Here is a 24,209-nt window from a genome sequence, read left to right on the forward strand (position 1 = left end):
TAGTTTTTCAGTGAAAACATGAAATACACCTGGGAACTTGGTAATACAGACATGCGTTTTGGACAGGAGGACAAGTACTTTGTTTCTGTTGTCTTCTCTTCTTTTCAGTTGCAGTTATACTGGCAGAGAATATATTGCCAGAAATGACACAGGGAAACTAAGGATAGACTTCAGTTCACTGTTGAAATTGTACAGGAAACTAAAACAGTTTCAGACTCCCTCTCAAGGCAGACGACTACTCTGTTTTTCAAAAGATGCCAGTTCTTTGGCAGGCATTTACCTAAATCAGCACATGCTTGGACTCTAAAAAAAAAATAATCATAGTGAGAGGATTATGTAGACCATAAAGAGCTGTCCTGCTGTTAAACTCTGTCGATGTGAAATTTCTGATGGTTTGAGAAAAAGCAATAGCCTCTATCATTTGAGATATCTAACAGCGCATTTAGACATTAGCAGTAGGTTCTTCTAGAAATCCTTCCCATGTAAAATTCCATGTAAAGGAGACCACTGGAGAATCAATGCAGGGTAATAGGGAATACAGCAGTTCAACTGTTAATACTTTCATAGGGGAGGTTAGCTTCTCAAGACATACAGCTTTTTGAAGGTGAAGACAGCATATGCTGTTAAGAAATAAGATTGTTGGAGAGTTCAAGTAAACTCTCTGAATCAATAAAAATGCCTCTTCATTACTGATGCTGAAGCATCCTTAAGATAAGACAGTCTAGATTAACCTGTGTGTTTTGTTTGTTGGTTGTTTTTTTTTTCAGGTTTGACCTTACAAGAGATTTAATAACCTTTATATAAGCTGAGGCTAAATGAGAGTGCCAACAGGTCACAGTGTCCTGTAAACTTCATTTTTGGATGAAGTGGAAGTGTCCTCCTGTAGTCCTGGCCTCAATTTCAGTACTTCACTATAGTAGTTGAAAGGTTTGCACGGCCTGGATCGGAGATAACCAAAGCAAGCACTGCTGAGGCTGTTAGTCACACCTGCTTGGTGTCATTTACATGCTTCATCAAGCATGGAACCACGTCAAGCCAATAGCTGTGTAAAATTGCTTTAAAAATCTACTGCCTTGTTTGAGAAGCAAGGGAATATCCATCTCTTCTTTACTGAATGGACTTTGTTTTGTAAATGAGGCAGATATGACTTTTTTTTTTTCATTTTGGGGTTTTTTTTTTTAGTATGACTGTTCTGAAGGTAGGGGCTACTAAAGGAATGCTTAATGACTGAAAACAACTAACAGATAACACTAAAAACTATTTTGGTGTAACCAGTAGACATGATCAATATGAACAAATAGCATTGACTCCGTGGTGCATAGAATATTTGGACACAGTGTGCTGTGATCTATTCAGTGTTTATACCTCAAGCGAAGTAATTAAGAGTTTCCTGCTTGTTTCAGAAGAAGTCTCTAGTCACAGAAAAAGCAAAGTCAAAACCAGTGCCAGATGCTACAGTTCAGTACAGCACTCCCTCTACCTTTGAGTTACACGTGTGTCTTTCCTGTGCCTGCAGCAGAGCAGGTCTGGGGTGCCTTTTATTCAGGCTTTATTGGGGATATCAGTCTAACCATAAAGTTTTCACCTGACGAGCAGCTGAACATAGAGACTGGACAGAAGTACTCACATAAACATACAGTCCAGAAGTACTTGGTGGTAATACATCTTTTCCTCAGAGGAACAATAAAGTCAATTATATTACTGATAAATACACAGATTAATTTTTTTTAAAGTTTCAAGGTTTTTCCAAACAAGCAATATTTTTCATCATCTATTTTATGCAGCTCTTGTCTTAGAATGAGTTATGTGAAATGGCACAAGACTACAATGCTCAAATTGCAAATCCTGTGATGGAATACTTGGCTATCTAAAAATCAACTATTTTTTTTTCTTGTGCAGATATTTTATTGGTCTTGAGCTTGTTCGGTTTTTTTTATTCGAAGAGCTGATATAACACTTGTATGCAATAGTATATGTATATGTAGTAGCATATCTGAGGCAGCTTGTTTTGTAACCAAATGAATATATAGATAAGAATATTAATAATTAATATCCCCACTGACTTTTGGTGTTAGTGCTGAACAAATGTTTTAGCAAACAAAAAAAGCTTATTTTTGAAAAAGGTAAGCTTCAGGTCTGCCATCTTTGAGTATGGGTTGAATTCAGAAAACTGTTTCTATTCTCATCTCTTTCCTCTTCTGAAAAGAGATGGAAAAAAGTAATAAAAATGAAAGTAAGCCTTTCAAAATGAAGTGTTTTGGAATTTATACAAGCTTTAAAAAAAGTTTAATTCATACACAGAATTGAAAAATGAATTATTGCACTTATTTAGGATTTCCCAAAAGTACGAAATTGTTCACATGCAGAAAATCTAGAGGAGCATGGTTTAACTGTGATTGAGCTTGCAACTTTTCTTATATTTAGAAATATCTAAATATCTTAATGATTAAACATTTATGAGTAAATCTCCTGTGAAAGTCTAAACCACTAGGCTTTAGAAAGTATACTGTAGGTGGAGTTGCACATGCTTCCTTGTGGAGCCGTGCCAGTACATGGGAATCTGAATCTGAAAAGTCCTCTTTATTCAGATACTGGACTCCTCAAGAGGAGGCTTTTGGAGTGGCAAATGAAAATGAGTTTTCAGAACTTATTTCTTTGAAAACAAAACTTATTTCAAGTCTAGCGTCTCACAGAGAAAATCCAGTGAGCTTAACTCTGTGTTGTCTGGCATCTCTACACTTGAGAAACTGTTCTCCAAGAAGCAGTAGCATTTCTTACTGTCGTGTTCAACAATTTTCAGATTTTTAGATCTTCTTTTTGAGATGTTTTCTTAAGTATACAGCTGAGGAGACCAATAACAAAGAGATAAATCCATAGATGATGAAAGGATTTTCCTGAGCTTAGTAGTTAACATAATAGTTTGAAAAGAAAAGAATTTACAAGTACTTGTTCAAATGCGCTACGTAGAGAGTGAATAAAATAAACAGCAAGATGTGTTGTGATAGGAACTCAGATGATCAAAGGGCACTACTGAATAGGCATAGTTATTCTTTCAGATAAAGTAAGGAAGTAATTCCTTTGAGAGTTTTTGTGATCATTTCTGTAGGAAAACTTTGTATGCATTACTCAGAAATTCAATGAAGAGAAAAGCAATACAGCCTAGATAATAGTGTCAGCTTTGAGCACGAGGTGGCATGTGGACATAGCTTGAGCTATTTCTCCAAATCATTTGAATGGAAATATTGGATTAGTTAACCTTGTGTCAGGTCTGTTAGTTAAATAAACCCTCCAACTGTTCCTGACTGAAGGATGCATAGTTGTGACTGAAAGATGCTGCTGCTTTTCATTAGAATTTTGTCAAACATGTCCTGCTAGCATAATGATTTTAAAATAAAATGGTTTATTCGATGGAAAAGGATAACAAGCAGAAAATTCACAGCCTTTTCTTTTCACAGGGTGTTTCAGCCCAGTAGGAAATCCTCTTAGCCGAACACTATTGGGTAGACTACAGACGGTAAGGAATTCTATCTTTGCATTTTTTTTAAATTGATGTTAAACTATAAAATGTCGTTATTCACAAGTTCTCATTGTAGAGAGTTTTTTTTTTATCCTGTCTTTATTCACAAAAGAGGTATCTGCAAGCAAATTGTCTACATGGGCAAATAAGCTTTTGCTGCAGCCAGCTGGTAGCGAGATCAGATATCTGCAAGTTAAAAGCTTTATATTTTTTCATTATTTACTGTTTGTTGTTTAGAAAAAAATAAGCTAAAAACTGTCTTGTGCTTTTGGTTATGACTAAGAATATAGGCATTGATAAGGAAGGAGAGAAAGCTGGGACAATAACTTGAAATTAAATCCTATTTGCAGCACTTTTCATTGTTTACTCATACTTCACCTTTTTGTAACAAGTGAAATCACAGCTATCCTGTTTATGTCATTGCTTACTTGTTAAATATTGATTGGAAACTTCTAGTAATTATATTTGTTCCTCTCTTTATTTCTGGTTTCTCGATCATCATAGTAAAAATCCAACAGAATCTGTAAATGCCATTAATTCCAACTATACACTTGATAAACCAGGATTAAACACAATCTGTATTGAGAGACTGGAGATGGAAGAACGAGCAGCACTGCTGAATACTCAACGAATGTGGCTCTAGAAAGCTGAGCCTGCTGCACTGGAGACATTAATCCTCCTGCACCCATGGACAGAATGCCATGATTTAGTATTCTGTCTTAATTGCATATTAGTTGTAATTTTTCAGAGACATGTTAGAAATGGACATAAATTAACTTGGATCTTTTATGGCCGTTTTACAGTTTAGATCTGGGGTTTTGGTTTGGGTTGGTTTAGATTGGTTTGGGGTTTTTTTTGGACCTACCTTATTTAATAGAATCTGTTAATAGTGTTGTGAAAGGCTCATAAGAGACATAGGATTCACTAAGAAATTTGGGAAGTACAGTTTTACATTGCTGTTTCGTTGGTGACTAAATGGTTCTTGTTTTCAGCCATCAATATGTAATTTTAGGAGGAAAGTATAAATTGTTCAGTTGGTATTTTAATGTTCTCCATCAACGCAAGCTCTATAAATATTTACAGAATCAACTGTTTTGGAAAATACTAAATAGCAGCTAATTAAAAATATTTTTTTCTGAGAAGGTTAAATTAAGGTTTTGAATATTTTTGTTACTTTTATAACATATATATTACTGCATTTATAAGTGCAGGTAAACTGACTATATCAAGAAAATAGCATATTTATAAATGATTAAATAGTCAAAAAGGTTTTGAACAATTTCAGGAATGGGAGTATATCACATGCTTCTGAATTGATATTTTTCCTTTTTTTTTTCTTTCTTTTTTTTATCCCTGTAGGCTTTACTGCAGCAGCTGTGTTTGCATTTCTGTTTTCTGTTTGTACATTGCAGGTTTCAATAAAGTGCAGCCTGGCACAGTTTTGTTTTTTTTCCTCTAGGCAGATTATAGATTCCCATGCTCATTAAATATTAAAGGCCTGTAATCAAATAAGGTTTGTAGTCATCTGAAGCCTAAGGACGTAACTTTACAATGTCTACAGACAGATTAATTAAGACCTAAGAAGAGTACATCATTCTTAGCAATTAATACTTTTAGAATCATTTTAATTCAGCTATTAATACTGTCCTTGTATTTCTGTTTCCCATAGACTAAATTTGTACGGTAAGAGTCCTGAGCTAGGAGTGTCTTGACAATTAATTGGACCAGAGAACAAGAAGAGAAATACGAGACTGCTAACAATATTCAATTATTTTATGCTATGTCTCAACTTCTTTACTGTTTCATTTAAAACTTCAGTTACTAGGGTAAAGAGATGGCGTGACATTTTTAAATGTTTTAACATTACCTCACTTTTAAGCCAGTCATGTTTTTTTGAGCACTGAAAGTTCATTTCTTGTTTTATCTCCTTTAAAAAAAAAAGTAACCAACAACCATAAAACAAAAACAACAAAAACCCACCCCAAACGGTAACAACCTCAGCACCTAGGATATGCAGACTGAGGCACGGATTTACTGAACAGACGGGAGAAGTTTTAACACCCATTCCCTGTATCTTTACTGGGGTGTTTGCACAACACCACTCGCTTTCTGTTCCATGCTGGCAGATAGCAGGGATAGGGAGGTGAGGTGGAGAGAAGCAGTGGCACTGTGCAGCATCCAATAATAAGTGTTTGTCCTTCTTGATGTCACCGAGTCCGTCACTCTAACGGGAAAAGGCAGGAGGGTGGCTTTGGCCCTGTATGCACACACATTGGGGTTCACCTCAGTGTATGTAGTGTCTGCCTAAGATTAATCTCAGAAAAGCTTATTTTCCTAGTGTAGTTATTAAGAGTTCATGCTAATTAGGAGTGGGACTTCATCTGTATGTTTATTCTGTTACAATGAAAGTGTTTACATGCAAGGAAGAAGCATATGAAGCCACTGATAGACTTTACATTTTTCCATATATTTTTCTTTAAACTTTGATATTGTGGTATCTGAAAAATATTTCTTGAGTAGTAGAAATGAAACGCTGACATTTTTACAGAAATGGCAGTAATAACAACTCACTTGTTCTTACTCAGCGCTGCTTCTCCTAAGGGAATGAATGCTATCTAATGCCCAAATCCTGTTGGCTGCTATAATCTGCATGAATAAAAGCAAAACCTCCAATACCACAATCACCAAAACTGCCCAATTAAAAGGAAGCCATAAACATTTTAATTAGTGCTATTATCAGGAATCGGCGACACGATACAGCAACTTATTTATGAGTTTACTCCTACCTGCAATGCTGTCTTTTCTATTAGTGTCCTAAAACATTTTTTTGTTAGTTTTTGTGTTAAAAATGTCAAGGCTGTCTAACTGGGTTTGTCATGGATAACGAGTGTGATATTCCATGGTCTAGAACTGTGCATCAACTGCTGGATCTGTGTTTCTTCTGAGGATGTTCCTTACGCTGAAAGCTTCTAACAGCTTTGTTCAACCAAAATCAATGTGACATGGCAGGCTTTTTCAGCAAGCATTTTGTTCCTGTTTCTCACAGATGGTCTGTCTCCCAAAAAGACCAACTCCTCAGAACATAACTATAGCCCCACGTCTGTTCCAATGCAAGAAAAGGATCTTGCATTAAAAAAGGGAGAGGTTAATATTGTCCCGAGAACAATATATTCATCCACTTCAGTATGTCTGTCGCTTTTTTGGAATCCTGAAAATGTGGCTTAATCTCGTGACGCAACATAAAAAAACTAATGATTCTAAACTGAAAGGGCAGTAGTTTTTGCTGTGTGTTACTTGCAGTGTGACTGGTGGTTGGCACTATTTGGGAAGTGGCACGGCACGCCAGAGGCAGCTCTGCTGCCTTGCAGTAGCTGCGTTCGTGTCCCGCTGGAGGTAGGCTGTGCGTGCAGCCCGTGGCATACTCCGAGTATCTCTTTAAGAGGAAACTCTTTGGATCCTTGTTGCCTTAGAAGTTTAACTCAGTGTCTGAGAACATTCAACATAGTCTCAGGATGACTCATGGATTTTAGCTTGTTATTTCCAAATAGCTCGCTCTCTTCAAGCTCTTCTTACTTTGAGTGTTTGAGAGTGCATAAATACTTTATTAAAAAGAGAGAGACTGAAACACAATAATGGGGCAATATGAGTACCTGAACTGGATACCTAAATATTACTGCTAATAATTGTGGTGAATCATTTTTGAGCAACAGGAGGCACTCCCATCCCACAGGCTAAGCACATTGCCTGCACGGTTCTCTTAACCTTGAGAACGGAAAATGAGAATTGGCTGAAACCTAAAATGAGAATTAAATGAAACCTGTGAGGCAGTGCTAACTACCAGGAGACCACTGAACAAGCCACGTACTCTGAACTGCAGCTCCACTGGTCTTTGTTCAAAATTTGTTTATCCAATCAGGCAGTTACACGTCTGTTGGTTTGTTTTGTTTTTTTTTCCTCTGCATATGTACATAATTACTCAGAAGTCTTGAGGTGGTAGGCTTAGATGTTCTGGTAGATGGTAAGAACACAGTGCAACTGCTTGCTTTTGTGCTGAGTTCATATGTATGTACTGCATGTGTCTGTAACTACTGTGGCAGTACTGAAACAATCTGGGGACTGGATGGAACCTTTCTCTTCCGGATCGTCAGTGATTTCCATATAGGATAAGCCTAGCTAAGTTAGGAAAACAACATTGAGGGCAAGAATCTTTCTTCTAGAGAATGCTATTTATTCTGCTATGGATTGCAGTAATGATGTTCTTTGGATCACCCTAAGAAAAAACCCAGAAAATAAAAGGAGCAATACGTTTTAGATACATGTTTTAAAAAGCAAGAGAAGAGAAAGAAGTTCATACAAAAGACAGTTAAAGGAGGGACTGTAATGAATGAAAAAGGTGAAGTATGTTGGATAGAAATTCTCAAACTTAAAACGTTGTTTATAAAGTAGTACAATCTGTTATGGGTGGAAACGTTGTTTACTCCACAAAGCTCACATTTGATTCTTCTCTTCCAAAATATTTTAATTGCTTTGTAATATTTCTGTTCTGTATTGTAGTTTGCATCTTTTGACGCACACAAAATCTAGAGGAAACTGGTTTCCTCTTTGTGAAAATAGGCCATTGAAAAAAAATTAAGTAACACCAGCAAAGGACTTCCATATCTTCCTTTGTTCTAATTTGCTGTTCCGCTGCTTATTTTCCTAATTTTTCTGTTTTAAATCTCCTTTCAACTGAAGAATTCTATTATTTGACAGAATTCAAATTTTGTGGGCACGTCCTAATTATTGCATTATATGCGCACTATTCCTTTGACTTTGTTGGAAGTCTGAAGATTAAGTGGTAAAGATAGAACATTGAGAATTAAATGGAAAATACTGGATATTAAGATCAACCTGAAATTCTCTATTATATGAAAGTGACATCTTTTGCATACTGGTTCAGAGGTAAATTTGGCTGCAACAACTTCTTGAATATCTACTGTAGTGTTTGCAAAGCAACCAAGCTTACACTGCATAGTCATCAATCTGCTTTCCCCATGTTGTCTTTAGTGTAGTATATGTGCTTGAAACATTTAATATCTTTTTCTAAATATCTACATAGCCACTATTACCCAATGTTGCTTAACATCACTTCTGCTTTTTCTTTTTTTTTAAAAAAGCATTTTATTACAGATAATTCTTACTGTTTTGCAGTAGCCATGAAAATACTCGAAATGATAGTTTATCTAAATACTTCATATTAAAGTTTTAAAATAATTTCTTCTAGAATGATGGCTGCCTGAATGCACTGGGGGTGAGAGGAGGAAGCAGTTGTCCACTCGGGCAAGAGACAGTAAGTATTATGTAATTTTTTGCAGTATCTTCTATACCATTATACTCTATCTGTGCATTCTTTTTTTTTTAGCATGATCCCAAGGATTTTTTTTTTCTTTTGCTACCCTAGATTTTGTTATTCATACAAACATGTTCATAACTAGCATAACCACATTACTGCTGTTTTTATATTGCTCTTGAAAAATGATTTTATAAAATCTTGATCAATACAGATTTTTTTTTTTTTCTGCTTGAACTTGGACCTATACAAAACTTAACAAGTCTGAATGTCACATCAGAAGAAATTCCGTTGCTTTGGGCATAATTGTGAGTGTTTTACATTCTTCTTTGGTCCTGAGGTGTGTTTCTTGTATCCCCTTATGGTCATTTTCTGATCATATGTCTCTAGAGGATATAATGGCAATTTCCATGTTTTGTTTAAATTGTCAGACTTGCTAAACCAGTTATATTACAGGACACAGTGCGTTGTTTTGTGTTGTTTTTTTTCTGAGAGACAGTCAGTGGGACTTGGTTGATTGGTTTGAACTATTTGTTGGCAGTGTTTCCATGTTACTGAATTTTTGTAATTTTTTCCAAAACCCAAAAACATTTACACTAGAACTATCTTACCAAAGACACTGTGAAAAGAAGTGTTTGTTGCTCTGCCTTTCATTGTTTTTCATGCTGCCAAGTAATTAGTGTTAAATTCCTTTTTTTTTTCTCTTTTTTTTTTACCTTAAGTGACCTCATGATTTTCATAGTACCATTGCTAAGGAAACCGGTGCCACTTAACTGAAGTGGCCATTGTTAGAGCACCCCTTACTGGACACGATCATGCGAGCTTCCACTTCTGTACTGGTTCTCCGTGGTGCTCATTAGTGTGTTTTAGTTTGATTTTCTTCTCTAGTTCATATTTCTGTATTGTCAGCATCACCTGTAATTACTGCATTAGCTTTCCTAATGCAGGGAGGAGAGTTATGATAAAGGATAATATTTTATTGTTTAGCTTCTCTAAGTTCTGGATTACCAAATGCGTATTTAGATAAATTTCCTGTCTGCTGAGAACCCTGCTGATACTAATTCTTTGATGCTGACCAGCTCACAAATTACCACATAGAATTTACAATGGTAGAAACATTTCCATCTTTTTCCATTCATAACTGATTTAATCAGTTTAATTGGTGGCACAGAAGTATGAAAACACAAGTGACATTGACTCTGTTTTTGTACGTATAACTCTCAGGTGATCTTACTCAAAATAGAAATACAAATATAAAAAGCACTGTGCAGTTCAGCCGTCTTAGGATTTAAATGCATGCATGAGTAATAACAAAAGGAAATTTTTTCTCCAAACCCCTATCTTCATAATAACTTTGCTGTCTCCTTCAATCCTCTGTAACCTCCTATCACTCCTAATGATCCCTGTTTCTGACCTCTTTACTTACAATTTCGTAGAGGAATCTGAGGTGAAGATTATATCTAGGGAAGCAGTGTTCTTTGTGTAAAATAGGTCATAATTTTGCTCTTCAGTTATGAGGGAAGTGAGCAATTCCCTATTCTTTCAGTTCACTTGTTTTCTTTTCAGTCTTTTCTGCTCTGAATTCATCAGGACAGATTTTTGTTCATAGACATAGGAAATAAATAAGAAATTATACGTCATATTTTCATATTCAGTGTAAAAAAAAAAAAAGGCTTCTGATGTGTGTTTTTTGTAGTATGGATGGTGCTGACCACTACTAGTACTTTTCTCCAGAAAAGTATAGATGCACTATGTTTCGCTGGGAAATGGATTTACTATGCAAAATGGAATATAAATGTATTTTTGGCAGATATTTATAAAATTCTATATGCAAATCCTTAATTCTAAAAAAAAAAGAAAAAGAAAAAGTGGAGTGATCAAAGCAAAACTTTGCAGTGACATTTTTTGTACTAAATTTTTCCTTCAGTAAAACTGTCAAACTGTTGAAGTATTTATTTGAACACATATGCTTCATGAGCATACACAGAACGGGATCTGAAGGTGGTGTAACAATTCTGAGAAAGCGAATGTATGAAGCGTTTTTTTTTTCTTTTGCTTCACAAGTAAATTGCTTATAAAACTAACAGCTGCTGTTTTGAAGCTAATCTTAGTGAATTGAATGTTCTTAACCATTTCTACAATCCCACAGTCCTTTATCTTGCCTCTCCTGCTGCTTTCCCACCACCCCTGATCCCATTAGCAAAACTTGAGACAGCCTCAGCTTTTACCAAAGTGCAGCTTTGGTTTCAGCTGCTTTTCTGCAAGAGGAAGTGAATGTTGCGCTTTTTTCTCTGTGGCATGGTTGTGATAAAGCTGTGGTGCTCTTATCTCTCTTTTAGGTAGTGGCTCTTTATGACTACACAGCGCATCGATCAGATGAGCTAACCATCCATCGCAGTGACATTATCCAAGTGTTATACAAAGATAATGATAACTGGTGGTTTGGCAGCCTAGCAAATGGACAGCAAGGCTATTTTCCAGCTAATTATGTGGCTGGTGAAAGTAAGTTTACTGCTGTCTTCCTGGTATACCGATGTGGGTTTAACTGATGGTCCAAGATTTTACCATGCTGCTTGTTGTTCTGCAGATATGAATTTATGTAGTACACAGATGGCATAATGGTGACTGATTGTGATGTAGAAATTGTATGAAGTTAGATAACTGCTTAACAAGTTGATATACCTGGCTTAAGAAAGCATTGGCACTTAGTTAAACATTCCAGTTTATATAGTACTGGCTTAATTATCTGTTAACTGGGTTGATTCCTCATCTCTTCTTACATATAGTCACTTCGTTCAGTCCCACCTTGGCAATATTTTAAGACACATCAAAGCATCTCACAGACATCTTAGGTTTTTCTTAGACAATCTCTATTAAATCTAACGAGTTACTTTTGTACTCTTGATTTTCCCCCCTAAAAACTCTTGATTTCCCCCCCTGCTCTAATGGACAACACTTAGTTACCAAATAAGTGGATTTCAGTATGAAGTTTAAAAGAACAGTAGTGGTTGTATCTCATATCTGAGCATTGAACTTGCTACCAAGTCCTTGTTATTAAAACAGCTTTGATTAAACTAATACAGACAAATTGAAATTACTATGAACAAATTAATACAGGAAGCATCCTACTGAGTCAACTGATGTAAGGATGCTCAGTGTCCTGACAGTTGTTAGTATTCAGTTTATGGAAAGAGTGTGTGGTCGCATGCTACAAGAAATTAATTTCCCTGCCTAAACTATCAAACTATCAGTTATACGGGTGTTTAGAAATCTTTTAACCCAACATTTCTCAAGATGTTTCCCCCGTTTTCTACTTCCTCCATCTTTCAAATGAAGTCTAGTATTTATGCCTCTTCCCTAAAAAAAACTTGGACATAACACTGTGCTAACTTGATGATGGTAATTAAAGGTAACTTAACTACTGCCCTTCTCCTTTGTCCTCCCCTTGCACCTCCTGTGTGTTTCCTCCTTCCTTTCTTCCTTCCAAAATAGGCCAGAGAGCAGTGTGTAGGAAGAGTCTTCAGTGATGGCCTGTTGTTATTAAAAAAAAAAAAAAATAAAATAGAAAAAAGTAAAGCCCAAATAAAACCCAAAACTTTTGAGGCAGTTGTCCAACTGTGCAAAAGAAACCTTGATATATAATTTATTTCAGTTGTTGACCATCTTACTGTTGAACCAAATGAGGTGCATATGATACATCTGTTAAGTATCTGTTTCCTTGCTGTCAGTATGGACTCGATTCCTAATCGTGCAAATGTTTAATTCTTTATATTTTATGTAATTACCTATACACTTATATCTAAACTTACAAACATAAATAGAAGTTAATGGGCAAATTTTGATAAATTCTCATACGAAGTTTGACTTCAAACATTTTTCACCTGTTTCAGTTCATATCCCAGTATTGGCTAGATCATAATGTCATGGTTGTTCATGTAAAAGAGAGACTTCCATAATTCTTTCATGGCTCTCATCATGGTGAATTTTGGGTCCTGTTTTCAGAAGAATATGAAGAACAACCTTCAGGATCAGTACCAGATTCTGCTCCACTCCTACCTGAAGGACCAACAGAAACAGAGGAAGGCTCTCCAACACTACATAAGGTAATAATTTGAGGAAAAGGATTCCGTAAGTAGTGGTGAAGTATGTCCTTTGTGTGCCAGGTGGACTGTATGAATTTTCCATCCTTTTTTGATAAAATTTCTTATGTGTAGGCAAGCAGGTAGATTTTCAGCAAACATCTAACATTTGTCTTGTGTGGAATCAGCTGTTCCATAATGTGGCAATCAAACATTCCACTTACTCTTGCATCACTGTAATGAATGGCAAATCTCCAAGGTTGACAGAAGTATCTCTCACAGCTACAAATATATATAAAGATATATAAATAATAGCTCAAGAAAACAAGGATTTGTCAAAACCTGACATACTTTTGGGCACTTGACTGTCATTTTTGGAATGTGCACTGCCTGCAGATTCTTCAGATTTTCTGCCAGGAAATTTCCTTATCAGGTTGCTTAGGAAAAAGATGTGATGCTTTTCTCTTGAGAGTTTTTCACTCCATGTAATAATATCCTAATTAAAGATATACAATGTGATTATAAAGTCTTGCTACCAGACCATGAGATATGCTGCATCTAAGCTGCATTGATGTGCTTACCTGTCAATGGATGTTTCTGTTTAAAAGTTGCTGATGGTTTGCAAACAGGGGTTTGATTTTTGTTTTATTTTTTTTAGATCTTTAGAGATACTCCTATGTGCAAAGCAGGCCAAACGACTCTCACTTCTCCAGACAGACATTAGAAACTTTGCATGGCTTATGTTCCCCTTCCGTGAAGTAAGACTGATGATTGTCTTAAAACATGGGATACTTTGTAAGCAAAAAAAAAAAAAAAAATCTAATAGAAATTAGGTCAGTCCCTTAGTTCTGTCTTAATATGTTCAGCCTGGAGAAGAGAAGGCTCCGGGTGATCTTATTGCAGCCTTCCAGTACTTAAAGGGGGCCTACAGGAAAGCTGGAGAGGGACTTTTTCCAAGGGCGTGTAGTGATAGGACAAGGGGCAATGGCTTTAAACTGAAACAGGGGAAATTTAGATCAGATATAAGGAAGAAATTTTTCACTCAGAGGGTGGTGAGGCACTGGAACAGGTTGCCCAGAGCAGTTGTAGATGCCCCATCCCTGGCAGTGTTCAAGGCCAGGTTGGATGAGGCTTTGGGCAACCTGGTGTAGTGGAGGGTGTCCCTGCCCATGGCAGGGGGGTTGGAACTAGATGATCTTTGAGGTCCCTTCCAACCCAAACCATTCTATGACTCTATGATTCTATGAATTTAAGAAACTGTTTTATTCCACAATGTTTGTATCCTTCTTAAGTGTACTTTCCACAGATATTAGTTTAGTCAAATGATACTAACATAAATACTTTAAAAGTGACTTTTGTTTAGGTTTTTTTCAAATGACTTGACTTTTTTCCATGTACTTTTCTAAACAGGAATCTAGTATTTTGCTTTTGATTTGTGAGACTCAAAATGCATGTGGTGTTGCTTAGTTACAATTTTTTCTTCTTTTCAGATGATTATCTAATCTTTGCTGCATAATACATATTGCAATGTTAAAGATTAAGACACTCAAAGCTACTTTTATTAACCTTTTTTGCATAGCTTTTGGTTTTAATAGGTGAATAGAGAGAGGTAGTATTGAGAAATTATTGAGTACAGATTACTCACTTGGCAGTCTTGCTGAAGTCAGCTGTCTTGTTGAAGCCAACTGCTATAAATCGAATTACTAAGTGTTTTGTTTCTAACTATACTTTGAAAATAGAATTAATCAAATTAATCACTACACTGGCTAGTAATAATTAATCTGAAGTATCTTTAAGCTCCTTGTAGCTGAGAAACTCATAGCCACACCATTGTACAAGAAAGACAAGGGTGCATTACTTCCAGATAGTCTTATGAAGGTAGAGTGGAGAAAATACAGGAAAAATTACATTACCGGAGAGCATAAAGTTTTCTTTCATCTGTTGTCTACATTGCTGGCGGCAAGGAAGGTATCCCAGAAGGAATATGTTGCTATACTCACCCAGTTTCACTCATACCCTGATTAGAAGAGAGAAATGCCTAGATACTTATTGTCCTAAAAGACTCGATCATTTTTATCCACATCTTTTTTCTGTTTTAATCTAGTAGGAATCTAGTTGATTTTTCTGGATCAAAATACTTTTATGTGCGCTAACTAATGTTGCTAACATTTACAACCACTGTTTATTATCCATCTTTGTGAGGAGTAACATTAGAATAGTTTTGATCACTTATATTTTCTCGAGTGTCTATGGTTGACATATTTTTCTAACAGTACTTTTTGTATTATGAGTAGCATTTTTTTTTAGTAACAGATTTAGTAATATTTCATCAAAATATTATTTTCTTCAATTCTACTGGCACTTTGAATTAAATTGACTGTGTATTTAATAATTAGTTGGAATTTTGTAGTAGTCTAGATAGTGCATACAGATATTCAAAAGACATAATGAATAAAATATGCAGTAACAGTCCAAAACCAAGCAAATATGTTGCTTTTTATCTTGCATAGCATCCAAGGGTACTACAAAATCATAAGGAGTCCAGAAAAAGTAATGAAACATTTACATATCCTGGAAAAAATGGTATACTTACAAGATTAAACTAGCAAAGAATGAGCAATGGAGAGAGTGTATAAAATAGTACACGACGTAGAGAGGTATCTCTTTTCTATTTTTTTCCCCCTTCTGCTGTTAAACTAGATCAGGGAACGTTAAGCTGGAGTGGAACACGTAATACTGGTAGGAAGGAAATTTTTGTTTATTCCATGCTTAGTTAACCTGGTGAACCTAGCTACTACAAGACACTATTAAACTTATGCACTCAGGGATTAATTTTTTTATTAACAGATTTTAGGCTGAGGTAATGGCTGCTATTCCAAAAGCATCTAAATGACTGGGAAACACAAATTTGGCTGATTTTTTTTTTTTATTTCAAATTACACAAGCACCATATAAATCGCCAAGAAGATAATGAGTTGAATCAAATGATGAATCAAATCTCTTTGTAAGACTGGCGATACCTTGAAATATAATGGTTTTACAAAAGCTGCAGAGCGCTGCGTAGCAGAAGCAAAGCATCCTTCAGCTGGTTGTTATAACGAGGGAAAGTTCTGCAGCACTTTGGCTTTAGGCAATACCAAACTCTTCTGAGACAAAACTGCTAGGAGGACCACTGAGGGGGCTGATCGGTTATGGCAGTTCCTGTGTTGCAGCAGTGACACAGCAACTTTTCTTCCTATTCCTTTCATTTTTTTTCAGTATCAGAGCTGATGAAAGGAAATGCCAATTACTTTTACATGTGAAATAAGAAAAATCATTATTTTGTAATACCCTATTGGGTTTTTTTTTTCTTTTGGCAGAAAATAAAGCTTTTTAAAAAAAAAATCTAAAAATATTTATCAAATAATTAAGTTGTTGCTTAAGTTGGTACCACAAGCAGGGAAATATAACTGAATTTTATGGTTGGTTGTTTTTTGGCCACAAGTGCATTTTCCCAAATACTTAGTTCTATCCAACTCTGCTTTATCTATTGTTATTTCTGGGGTTTTTTGAGAAATACTTAAATATTTAGTTCTGTTAAAACTGCAACACGTAGTTACTATGAAAATCATCCTAGCAGTTACTCGTGAGATTTTGCTACCATACAAGACTAAATAGGGCACTTAAAATGTAGAAGAATGCCATGGTTTTCCTTACGGAGAATACCAGATAGCCTAATTAAAAAGAGTTTTCCAACTGCAGATGTTGTAAATGCATATCTAGCTAATCATCAAAATTTTATAAGTGAATGAAATGGAATCATTAACATTAGAAGGAGGTGTACTGCTCAAGATCAATATTAATCTTTGCAAATAATAAAAATTTGTAGTTCAAAGAACCTGCTTTCAAAATGCTTTCTACCATCAGCTTTGCATTTATAACATAATAATTTTATGCAAAACTTGTTTTCCTGCCTTATGAGTTACTTAACTCCTGAGCCACAGAATTAGGTCATCATCATCTTTAATTACAACATACATCTAAACTGCCAATAGAAATTTCTTGGAGTGAAGTTCTCACTGCACGGATGAAGAATCCCAAGAAATAGCGATGGACCTGTCATCTGACTGCTCCAGTAAATGTGTTTTTTTCAGGTTCCTTAAGATGAAAGCAGAAAAGACAGGAATTCAGATAGGGTTCTATTAGAAACCAGAATTTAGGTTTTGCAAAATTTTGGCAGTTCAGAAACATCTCAAAGTCAATATGAGTGGCTTTTCTTTTGGCCAGAAGTGTTCTGCTGTCTATAAAATATTGTGAATATGTTTTATAATTTAAGGTGGCCCACCACTCATTACATGGAATCGTAGAATGGTTTGGGTTGGAAGGGGACCTTAAAGATCATCTAGTTCTAACCCCCAACAACATGCATCTGATTTGATTCTGAATGTTAAATACTCAGTTCTACGTTATGTGAGAACAGTGGGAAGTAGTAATAGACAAAAACAAAACAGTACTTTAAAATTTCCACTAAAAACGTAAGAAAATATTCTTTCTAGTATATTTATCTTTGAAAAATGATGTTAAGGTGTAAAATAATGGTCATTAGCATGAAAAGAAAAGGGTTACCTTCAAGAACTACATTGTTATTGCGCCATAATCTACCCAGAGATCATCAAAACTTGATTCCATGTATATTTAAACAAACTTTGGGATTATCACTGTTCACGTAAATAATTCATGTTCTCACTCTTCTTCCCCTAGAGTAGGTTGTTGTCAGACTTTCTGAATACTTAGCCTACCGTGTCTGAAGCTAACCTGCCATGCAATTGATGCTTTTCCCCTGGGCTTGAGCTCTTTCAATGTGGGTGTTTTTGTGGGCTCAGAATTTATTTATTACATCTAAAAATCTAAAAAGCATAGAAAACTTGCTCAAAAATATTCTCAAAAATACTAGCTAGAATTTTTTCTATTAGTTTCATCAAAAACCTTCATTTTATAGTTTGTGCTGTTTCTATTTTCTCCTTTAATTGTGCCTTTCTTCAGGTTACTGGGGAACATTTTGATGGCTGATTATTTTTTTGGAAGAGTAGGGACTAAGAAGATGTGATGATGCTAATGAGGGAAATGTTAAGGAATTAAGATGATGAAAGTCTTGCAGTGAATAGAGCTGAAGACTTTCAAGGCATCATGAAGTGGGTTCGTTTTCAAGGTTCAGAGAAGTTGCAGACCCAAAAAAATGTGATGCTCTATTGAATTAGAATGTATTGTAGTGAAGTTTATAATTCTGGACTTCATTTGTGCCTGATTTGATTACAGATCTCACTTTCTAAAGGCATTGACATCTGAACTGAAAGAAACTATGCTTTTCCAGAATCAGTCTGCAAAGATCAGGCTTCTGCAAAGCCACTGTGTAGTCTTCTGCTTAAACTACTGAATAGGCATTATAAAGTAGATATATCTTTGCAAATCCTGCTTTTGAAATACTAATTGCTTTCATTATTCTTGAAGAAATCCTGAAGGAAATGTTACTGTGGTGCCATCTACGGGGAGTGGACCATTTTCCTTAAACGTTACCTGGTGTTAACATATTTCACCTTTTTAGTTCTGTAGTTTCCTATTTTTAGGTATTCTGTTTTCCTTTTAAAATGCAGTTTGTACTGTTCAAGCTGAATTACTCTCTCTTAAGCATGTGTGGTGCTACTTTATTTGTAAGCTGGTAGCTCGCCCTTTTTTAACCACCTCTGTGGTTCCTAATGTGTTCTGTCTCAAAAAACTTTTACACCTGTGTCTATAGTATTATTCAAGTAATTGAAAGAAAAGGTATCTGGTTTATAAGCAAATTAATATCCATTGGGGAAAGAAAGAAAAGATGAAATGACATCCACAGGCATTTGCTGTAAGTGACTGGTCTGTTTAAAGACAGGAAGAATCAGGCTGAGCCACTGAACTGGTCAAGCAGAAACAAAAATACTATTCAAGGACACTTACATTATTAAGGTAGCTCTCAGGAGCAAGCTAACTTCTCTCTTCTCCATGGTTTTCTTCTTGGGTCCTCATAGCCTCTTTCTGAACAGGATTGAACTATTTTTATGAAAATTTTTATGCAAAGCTGTAACCACAGATAAATTCCCAGAGGCCAAGACTTCAAGACTGAAGACAGCTGTTCTAAACCATAGTGCTTCAGTCTGAAGTATAGCGTCTCTGCTCTTCCTCCTCTTTCTTTTGTTGTCCCTCAAATAGTCTTCTAGTTGATTTGATTTCTGAGATGCAGTATTTGTCAGCGTTGAGCCATACCTACAGTTTTCCCTCACTAGATTTCCTGCTGGTCCCTCCTGAACAGGCCCAGGATTTTGCAGTTTCAGAGACTGGATCAGTCAAAGTCCTCTCTGCCTGTGGCTCTAGGATTCATGGATGGAGAAGCTAGTGAGTGTTGGCTTAGTCCTAAACACTTCAGTGGTTCAGCTGTTTTTTATGAGAAACATAGCAATTCATGCCAATGTCTTTGCTGTATACAGAGCACAGTTCTGCTGGATACTCAAAACAAAGTTAGTGCTGCCAGACATAAGGGTTGCGATATGGTTCATCTGTTTAGATAGGCTTGTTCTTTAAAAACACTAGAGAGGGAAAAAAGCAATTATAAATTATGCAGGAACGTCATGGCAAAGAAAATATGTGTAATTCCACTAGCAAAGCTCCCTGCTAGTTGTTCATTTAATGGGGAAACACGTGGAGGGTTACAGAATAGCAGGAAGGAAAATGATGAGTGTGGTGTGATGTCACAGCGTTTCTCCCAAACTTGACTCGCCGGAACAGTTTTGACAGGAGGCGTCAACACGTTTCTGGGGAGTTAAGTACATTGCTAAAAAACTTTTATCTATGGACTGTGGAACAGAAAACAAAATACAAACTTAAAACTGAGTTTACCATCCTAAAGATGAGTCTGAAAAGACACAGAAACATGTTCATTTGTGCCATCTGTGATCCAATGAATCTTTAATTAGGTCAAGTTCTGTAGAAACAGCTTCTGTGGGAGAGTTCCTCTGTCTAGTGTAGGCTACATAGCAAGTGAGTTTACCTTCATGGCTTGGATCACCTAGTAGATTGCCTGCACCACTCCGTTCTGTTCATCTACCTCTTTATCTGTCAGACTACCTCTGCAGACCATCAGTCTTGGAGACAGCTCTGCACAGCCTAGAAGAAAGCACTACCAAAAACGTAGACTTGGAATGAGACTTTGTCCCTAGTATTTCCTTTAGATGCCCTCTGCTTCAGGTTTTGCTAGGAAGTGTGTTCTGATACATCCGATTGTTTCCACAAGTTGCACAAGGAGGGTTTAGTACTTGACTTACTGCTGTGGATTCTACAGCAGGGGTCAGGAACTGATACACTTTTGTGTATTTAGCCTTTAATGGTTTTGCCTTGGTTGCTTCTTATGTGGCAACACTGAGACAATATTAAGTATCAAAAAATGACGTGTAGAGCAAGAAAGCTTTCTGGAAAAGGAAAGTATATATCTTATTACGATTTTTGTTTTCGTAATAGTAAACAAAGCAAAAGAAACTTCAGAAAATCTAAGCTTCTACGGTTGATATGAACTGATGTTCTCCACTCATTCTGGTGGGCTGTACCTTTCAAAGAGTGGAGAATTAGAATATGAAAATAAAATTGAACATGTGTAGTGGCCCACTGTAAAAAAGAGCTCATATTTTGTAGTATGTTCAGTATTTGTTCTTGTGAACAGAAAAGTTCAAGGCAATCATAATTATCTGAAACATTAATTTATTTTTTCTTTAAAGCAAACACTGCCTTAATAATTCTGCATTAATATTTAAACTCTGCAATCTGAATGAATTTAGTAGCTGACACCGTATCTGTTACAACATTAGGTTTGCTGAATCTTAGTACAGACACAGCGACAATAACGCAGAGCTGTTTGGAGTTTCCTCAGATCTGCCCGTGCATCACAAGTGGTCGAGAGGTTTAGAAATGGGGAAAGAAGAGATCAACAACCTCTTCCACCCCTCCATACTCTAGACTTCTGTGGCTTGCTCCTCACATTAGCATGTCCTTCATGCATTCTTAGTGTCACCACTATCTCCTTAGCCAAATACCTCCTACCTGTTTTCCCAGCCTCCACTCACTCATTCACTGTCCTCCTCCTGCTACTTCATCCCCCCGTTGCACCAGCTTCTGCACTGCCATCTTGCATCTGCTGCTGACCCACTTTTTCCTTCAGTACTGCTACTGCTTACTCATATCACTGGGATGGGAGAAGTAGTTCAAGGAGTGGGCTAAGAGGGACACAAAGGTATGTGGGATAGGCAAGAGAAGGTAGTGGCAGTGAGATCGGCTTCGAAAAGGTCTAATATCTAGTTCCTGGCTCATTACATGGTTGAAAGTTTGTAGGAGTGAGGTAAGAAAGCTATCCCACTCGAACAGTGCTCTGGAGAACTGGGAGTCTGTCCTTAAAGACCCTAGGAATTCTCATTAGTTGCCATGTCAGGTGAACACAGCTATTTGAATGTCTCTAATGATGTGCTTCTCGTTCCCTGGTACTCGCACTGCAATGCTGTGCTTGAATATACGAAAGCCTATATGATGAGTTCTTTTAAAAACAGACTATAAGAACCTTTGGGCAGCTTAGTTTAGTGCATACTTTAGTCTTCTAACTGTAAAAAAAGGGTAATTTTCTGTGTTTGGGTATCTCAAAGTATTAAAAACCTTGGTCCGTTTTTTATAAGAGAAGTCAGTCTTCTGTAGTGGCACTTAAGGGAATTCTACTAGATTGTTCTTTGGAAAGGTCCGTATTTGATTACAGTATTAGTACAATGTAGAGATTCTGTAATATTTACTCAAAAAGGAGGGTAAAAAACCTAGTTCAACATCATTTGCACAGGATTTTCAGAAAAAGATTTTGTTTTGACTGCAAGTGAAGTGAATTCATGATTGTGTATGGCAAGGAACCACAAGGTTATAAATGCTAAAAAAAAGTATTAATTACTTAGAGTCATCCCCTTTACAGCACTCCCTTGTATTTTCCTATCAGTGACATTATATTTCCTTCGTGTTTACTTTTACCATTGACTTAGTCTCAAGTTTATTACTATATTAAGGATTTTGTGTATGAAAAAGATTTTTCTTCCTAGCCCCACCAATGCTACATTATTATATTCGAATAGGCTGACTTTTGTCTAAACTAATCCAGCAATCTGTGTTATTTCAGCAGACTAATTCTAGTGACTAATGTTTGAACATGGTTGTTGTGGGCAGTGTGCTTATATGAATTCAGTAAGTTGAGGGGAGCTTGATCCCGTTTCTTCTAAGTCAAGAGAAAAAATAATATTAAATTAATAAAATAATACTAGGGAGCAGGGCCGAGACAAAAAAGTTCAAATTTCATTCAACTACTAACATTGATTAGATGGTTTTTAATTAATTCGATTTAGAGTTTAAGAAAGTAATGAAACTGTTCAAGGCCTAAAACTGAGGTTTGGGAGATACAGGTTCTGATTCCACTATGGTCTTCATTTGCGTGTGCCAAGATGGTTTTCATCTGTGCCTCACTTTACCCTGAATTAAAATTGAACATCAGCGCTTTGCAGGGGAACATTAAGTTTTATTCATTAGGACTTTGAAATCTGTGATGGATAAGATTAGTGTCTAAAACCACAGTATTTTCGTTCCATTTTAAAATGCCAAAACTAATGTTTTAAGTGATAAAAAGAAGTGCTGTGAAGCAACCCTCTATTTTCTCTCTGTTTAAGTATGGAGGGACCATGGTACACCTTGCCTGCGAGGTCACCCAAAATGAAATGAACGATTGGCAGACTAGAGGGTGACGAACTGTATTTTTTTTTCGTCTCTGTTGCTTCCAGAAAGCTCTTGTTGACTTTGTGGTTACTTTTTTAGATACTATATTGTTATTAGGCACTCCAGAGCTGCTGAATGATACTCCCTTCCTAACACTGGTTGCTTTTCACTGGAGTTTGAGAGACAGTACTGTCGGTAGCCGGATGTTTCCTGAAGCAGTTCAGACTGATAGCAGAACATTAAACATCACATTTACAAGCTGATGAGTACTCTCTGTGCTTGGCAGAACTTAGATGGTCTGATCTTTTTAACACTAAGGCTATTTGAGAAATTCAGAAATGATATAGTAGGTTTTGCTTTAGGCTGGCTGTGAATCCGAAATTCAACTAACAGTCTTAAAAAATCATTAATGTGGGCCAAGTTTTAAGGGTTGAGTTAGTTTCAAGCTCATTCTTCTCTTCTACTCTCTGAAAAAGATCTTGTTTTTTGGAAAGTGCTAGAACTAATCTCTCCTCCCCTTCTCTAGCCTAGGGTTTCAGACTTTTTCTCCTGCTTTCCAAGGTCTTCATAGGAGCCAGTCCCCACTCTCACAGTGCTTGCCTGGATATAACTTGTTCTTTCCAGCATGCCATTCCAAACGGACACGTGCAGAACATAGCTGTCCTGTCAACCTTAAACACAACGGTCCACAACGTTTTTCACTGGCAGCACTGTGATACTAGGTCTGAACCTACAGTGTGCTGCACTGCTTTCCACAGCTTTTCTCCTTGGTTGTGGTACTCTGGAGGCCTCAAGTTCATGGTTGGCTTCTGCCCTCTGTGAAAGTGAAACTACAGGGGTAGTTACCAGGTACTTGTGAACAGCCTGGGTGAAGGAAGGTCAAGAAAATAATCTGTCCCTTGGACAGTAAACTCAGGAAGGGCACTCACGTTTCTTTACGGGGATTCTTGCAGTAGAGTATGAGACCTGTTAAAATCAGAAGAGGTTTGTTCATAGAGGGAGCGAGTTGCATAGAGACCTGCTAATTACATTGGAAATTAGAGAATTTGCTTAAACTCTTCCGCGTTTGGAGTTTTTTGTTTGGGTTTTAGGGGGTTTTTAGCCCTGAATTATAAAGTAACCTGGACTGATTTGAACTGCTTTTGACTGAAACTTGCAGGCTTAAAAAATAGACAGGTTTCTCGTGTTAAAACTATACGATAAGATGGCTTTTTAGCATGCTGTCTTTACTCATGTAGTAGCAGAAATAACTTAATTCTTTGCGGATCATGTGTATTTTAAGCTGACTTCAAGCAGATTCATAACCTTCTGCTTCTACACATACCTGAAAACTGTCTTTTATTTGCAACTAGTTATTGTTGTTTTTTATTAAAGCACAGAGTACTGTTTCCTTGTTTGTAACCACACAGGAGTTTACATTTTATGGCTGATAGACATTCTTTTTCAAACGAGGTATATTCTCCCCTTATTCAGGAAGCTGGTGGGTTTTCTATGT

The 24,209-nt window shown here is 36.5% G+C and overlaps 1 protein-coding gene across 1 annotated transcript in view; it reads left to right on the top strand.

Moving 5' to 3' along the window:
- Positions 1–24,209, top strand: part of AHI1 (Abelson helper integration site 1) — a 103,505-nt gene that overhangs the window by 73,878 nt on the left and 5,418 nt on the right. The window contains exons 19-22 of the mRNA XM_086631959.1: positions 3,456–3,514; positions 8,781–8,846; positions 11,186–11,348; positions 12,849–12,949. Of these exons, the coding sequence (XP_086488085.1) occupies positions 3,456–3,514; positions 8,781–8,846; positions 11,186–11,348; positions 12,849–12,949 (389 nt within the window). The remainder of the gene's footprint in view (positions 1–3,455; positions 3,515–8,780; positions 8,847–11,185; positions 11,349–12,848; positions 12,950–24,209) is intronic.

This window comes from Tauraco erythrolophus, chromosome 2, assembly GCF_009769465.1.
Source record: "Tauraco erythrolophus isolate bTauEry1 chromosome 2, bTauEry1.pri, whole genome shotgun sequence".
In the NCBI taxonomy this organism is placed as follows: domain Eukaryota; kingdom Metazoa; phylum Chordata; class Aves; order Musophagiformes; family Musophagidae; genus Tauraco; species Tauraco erythrolophus.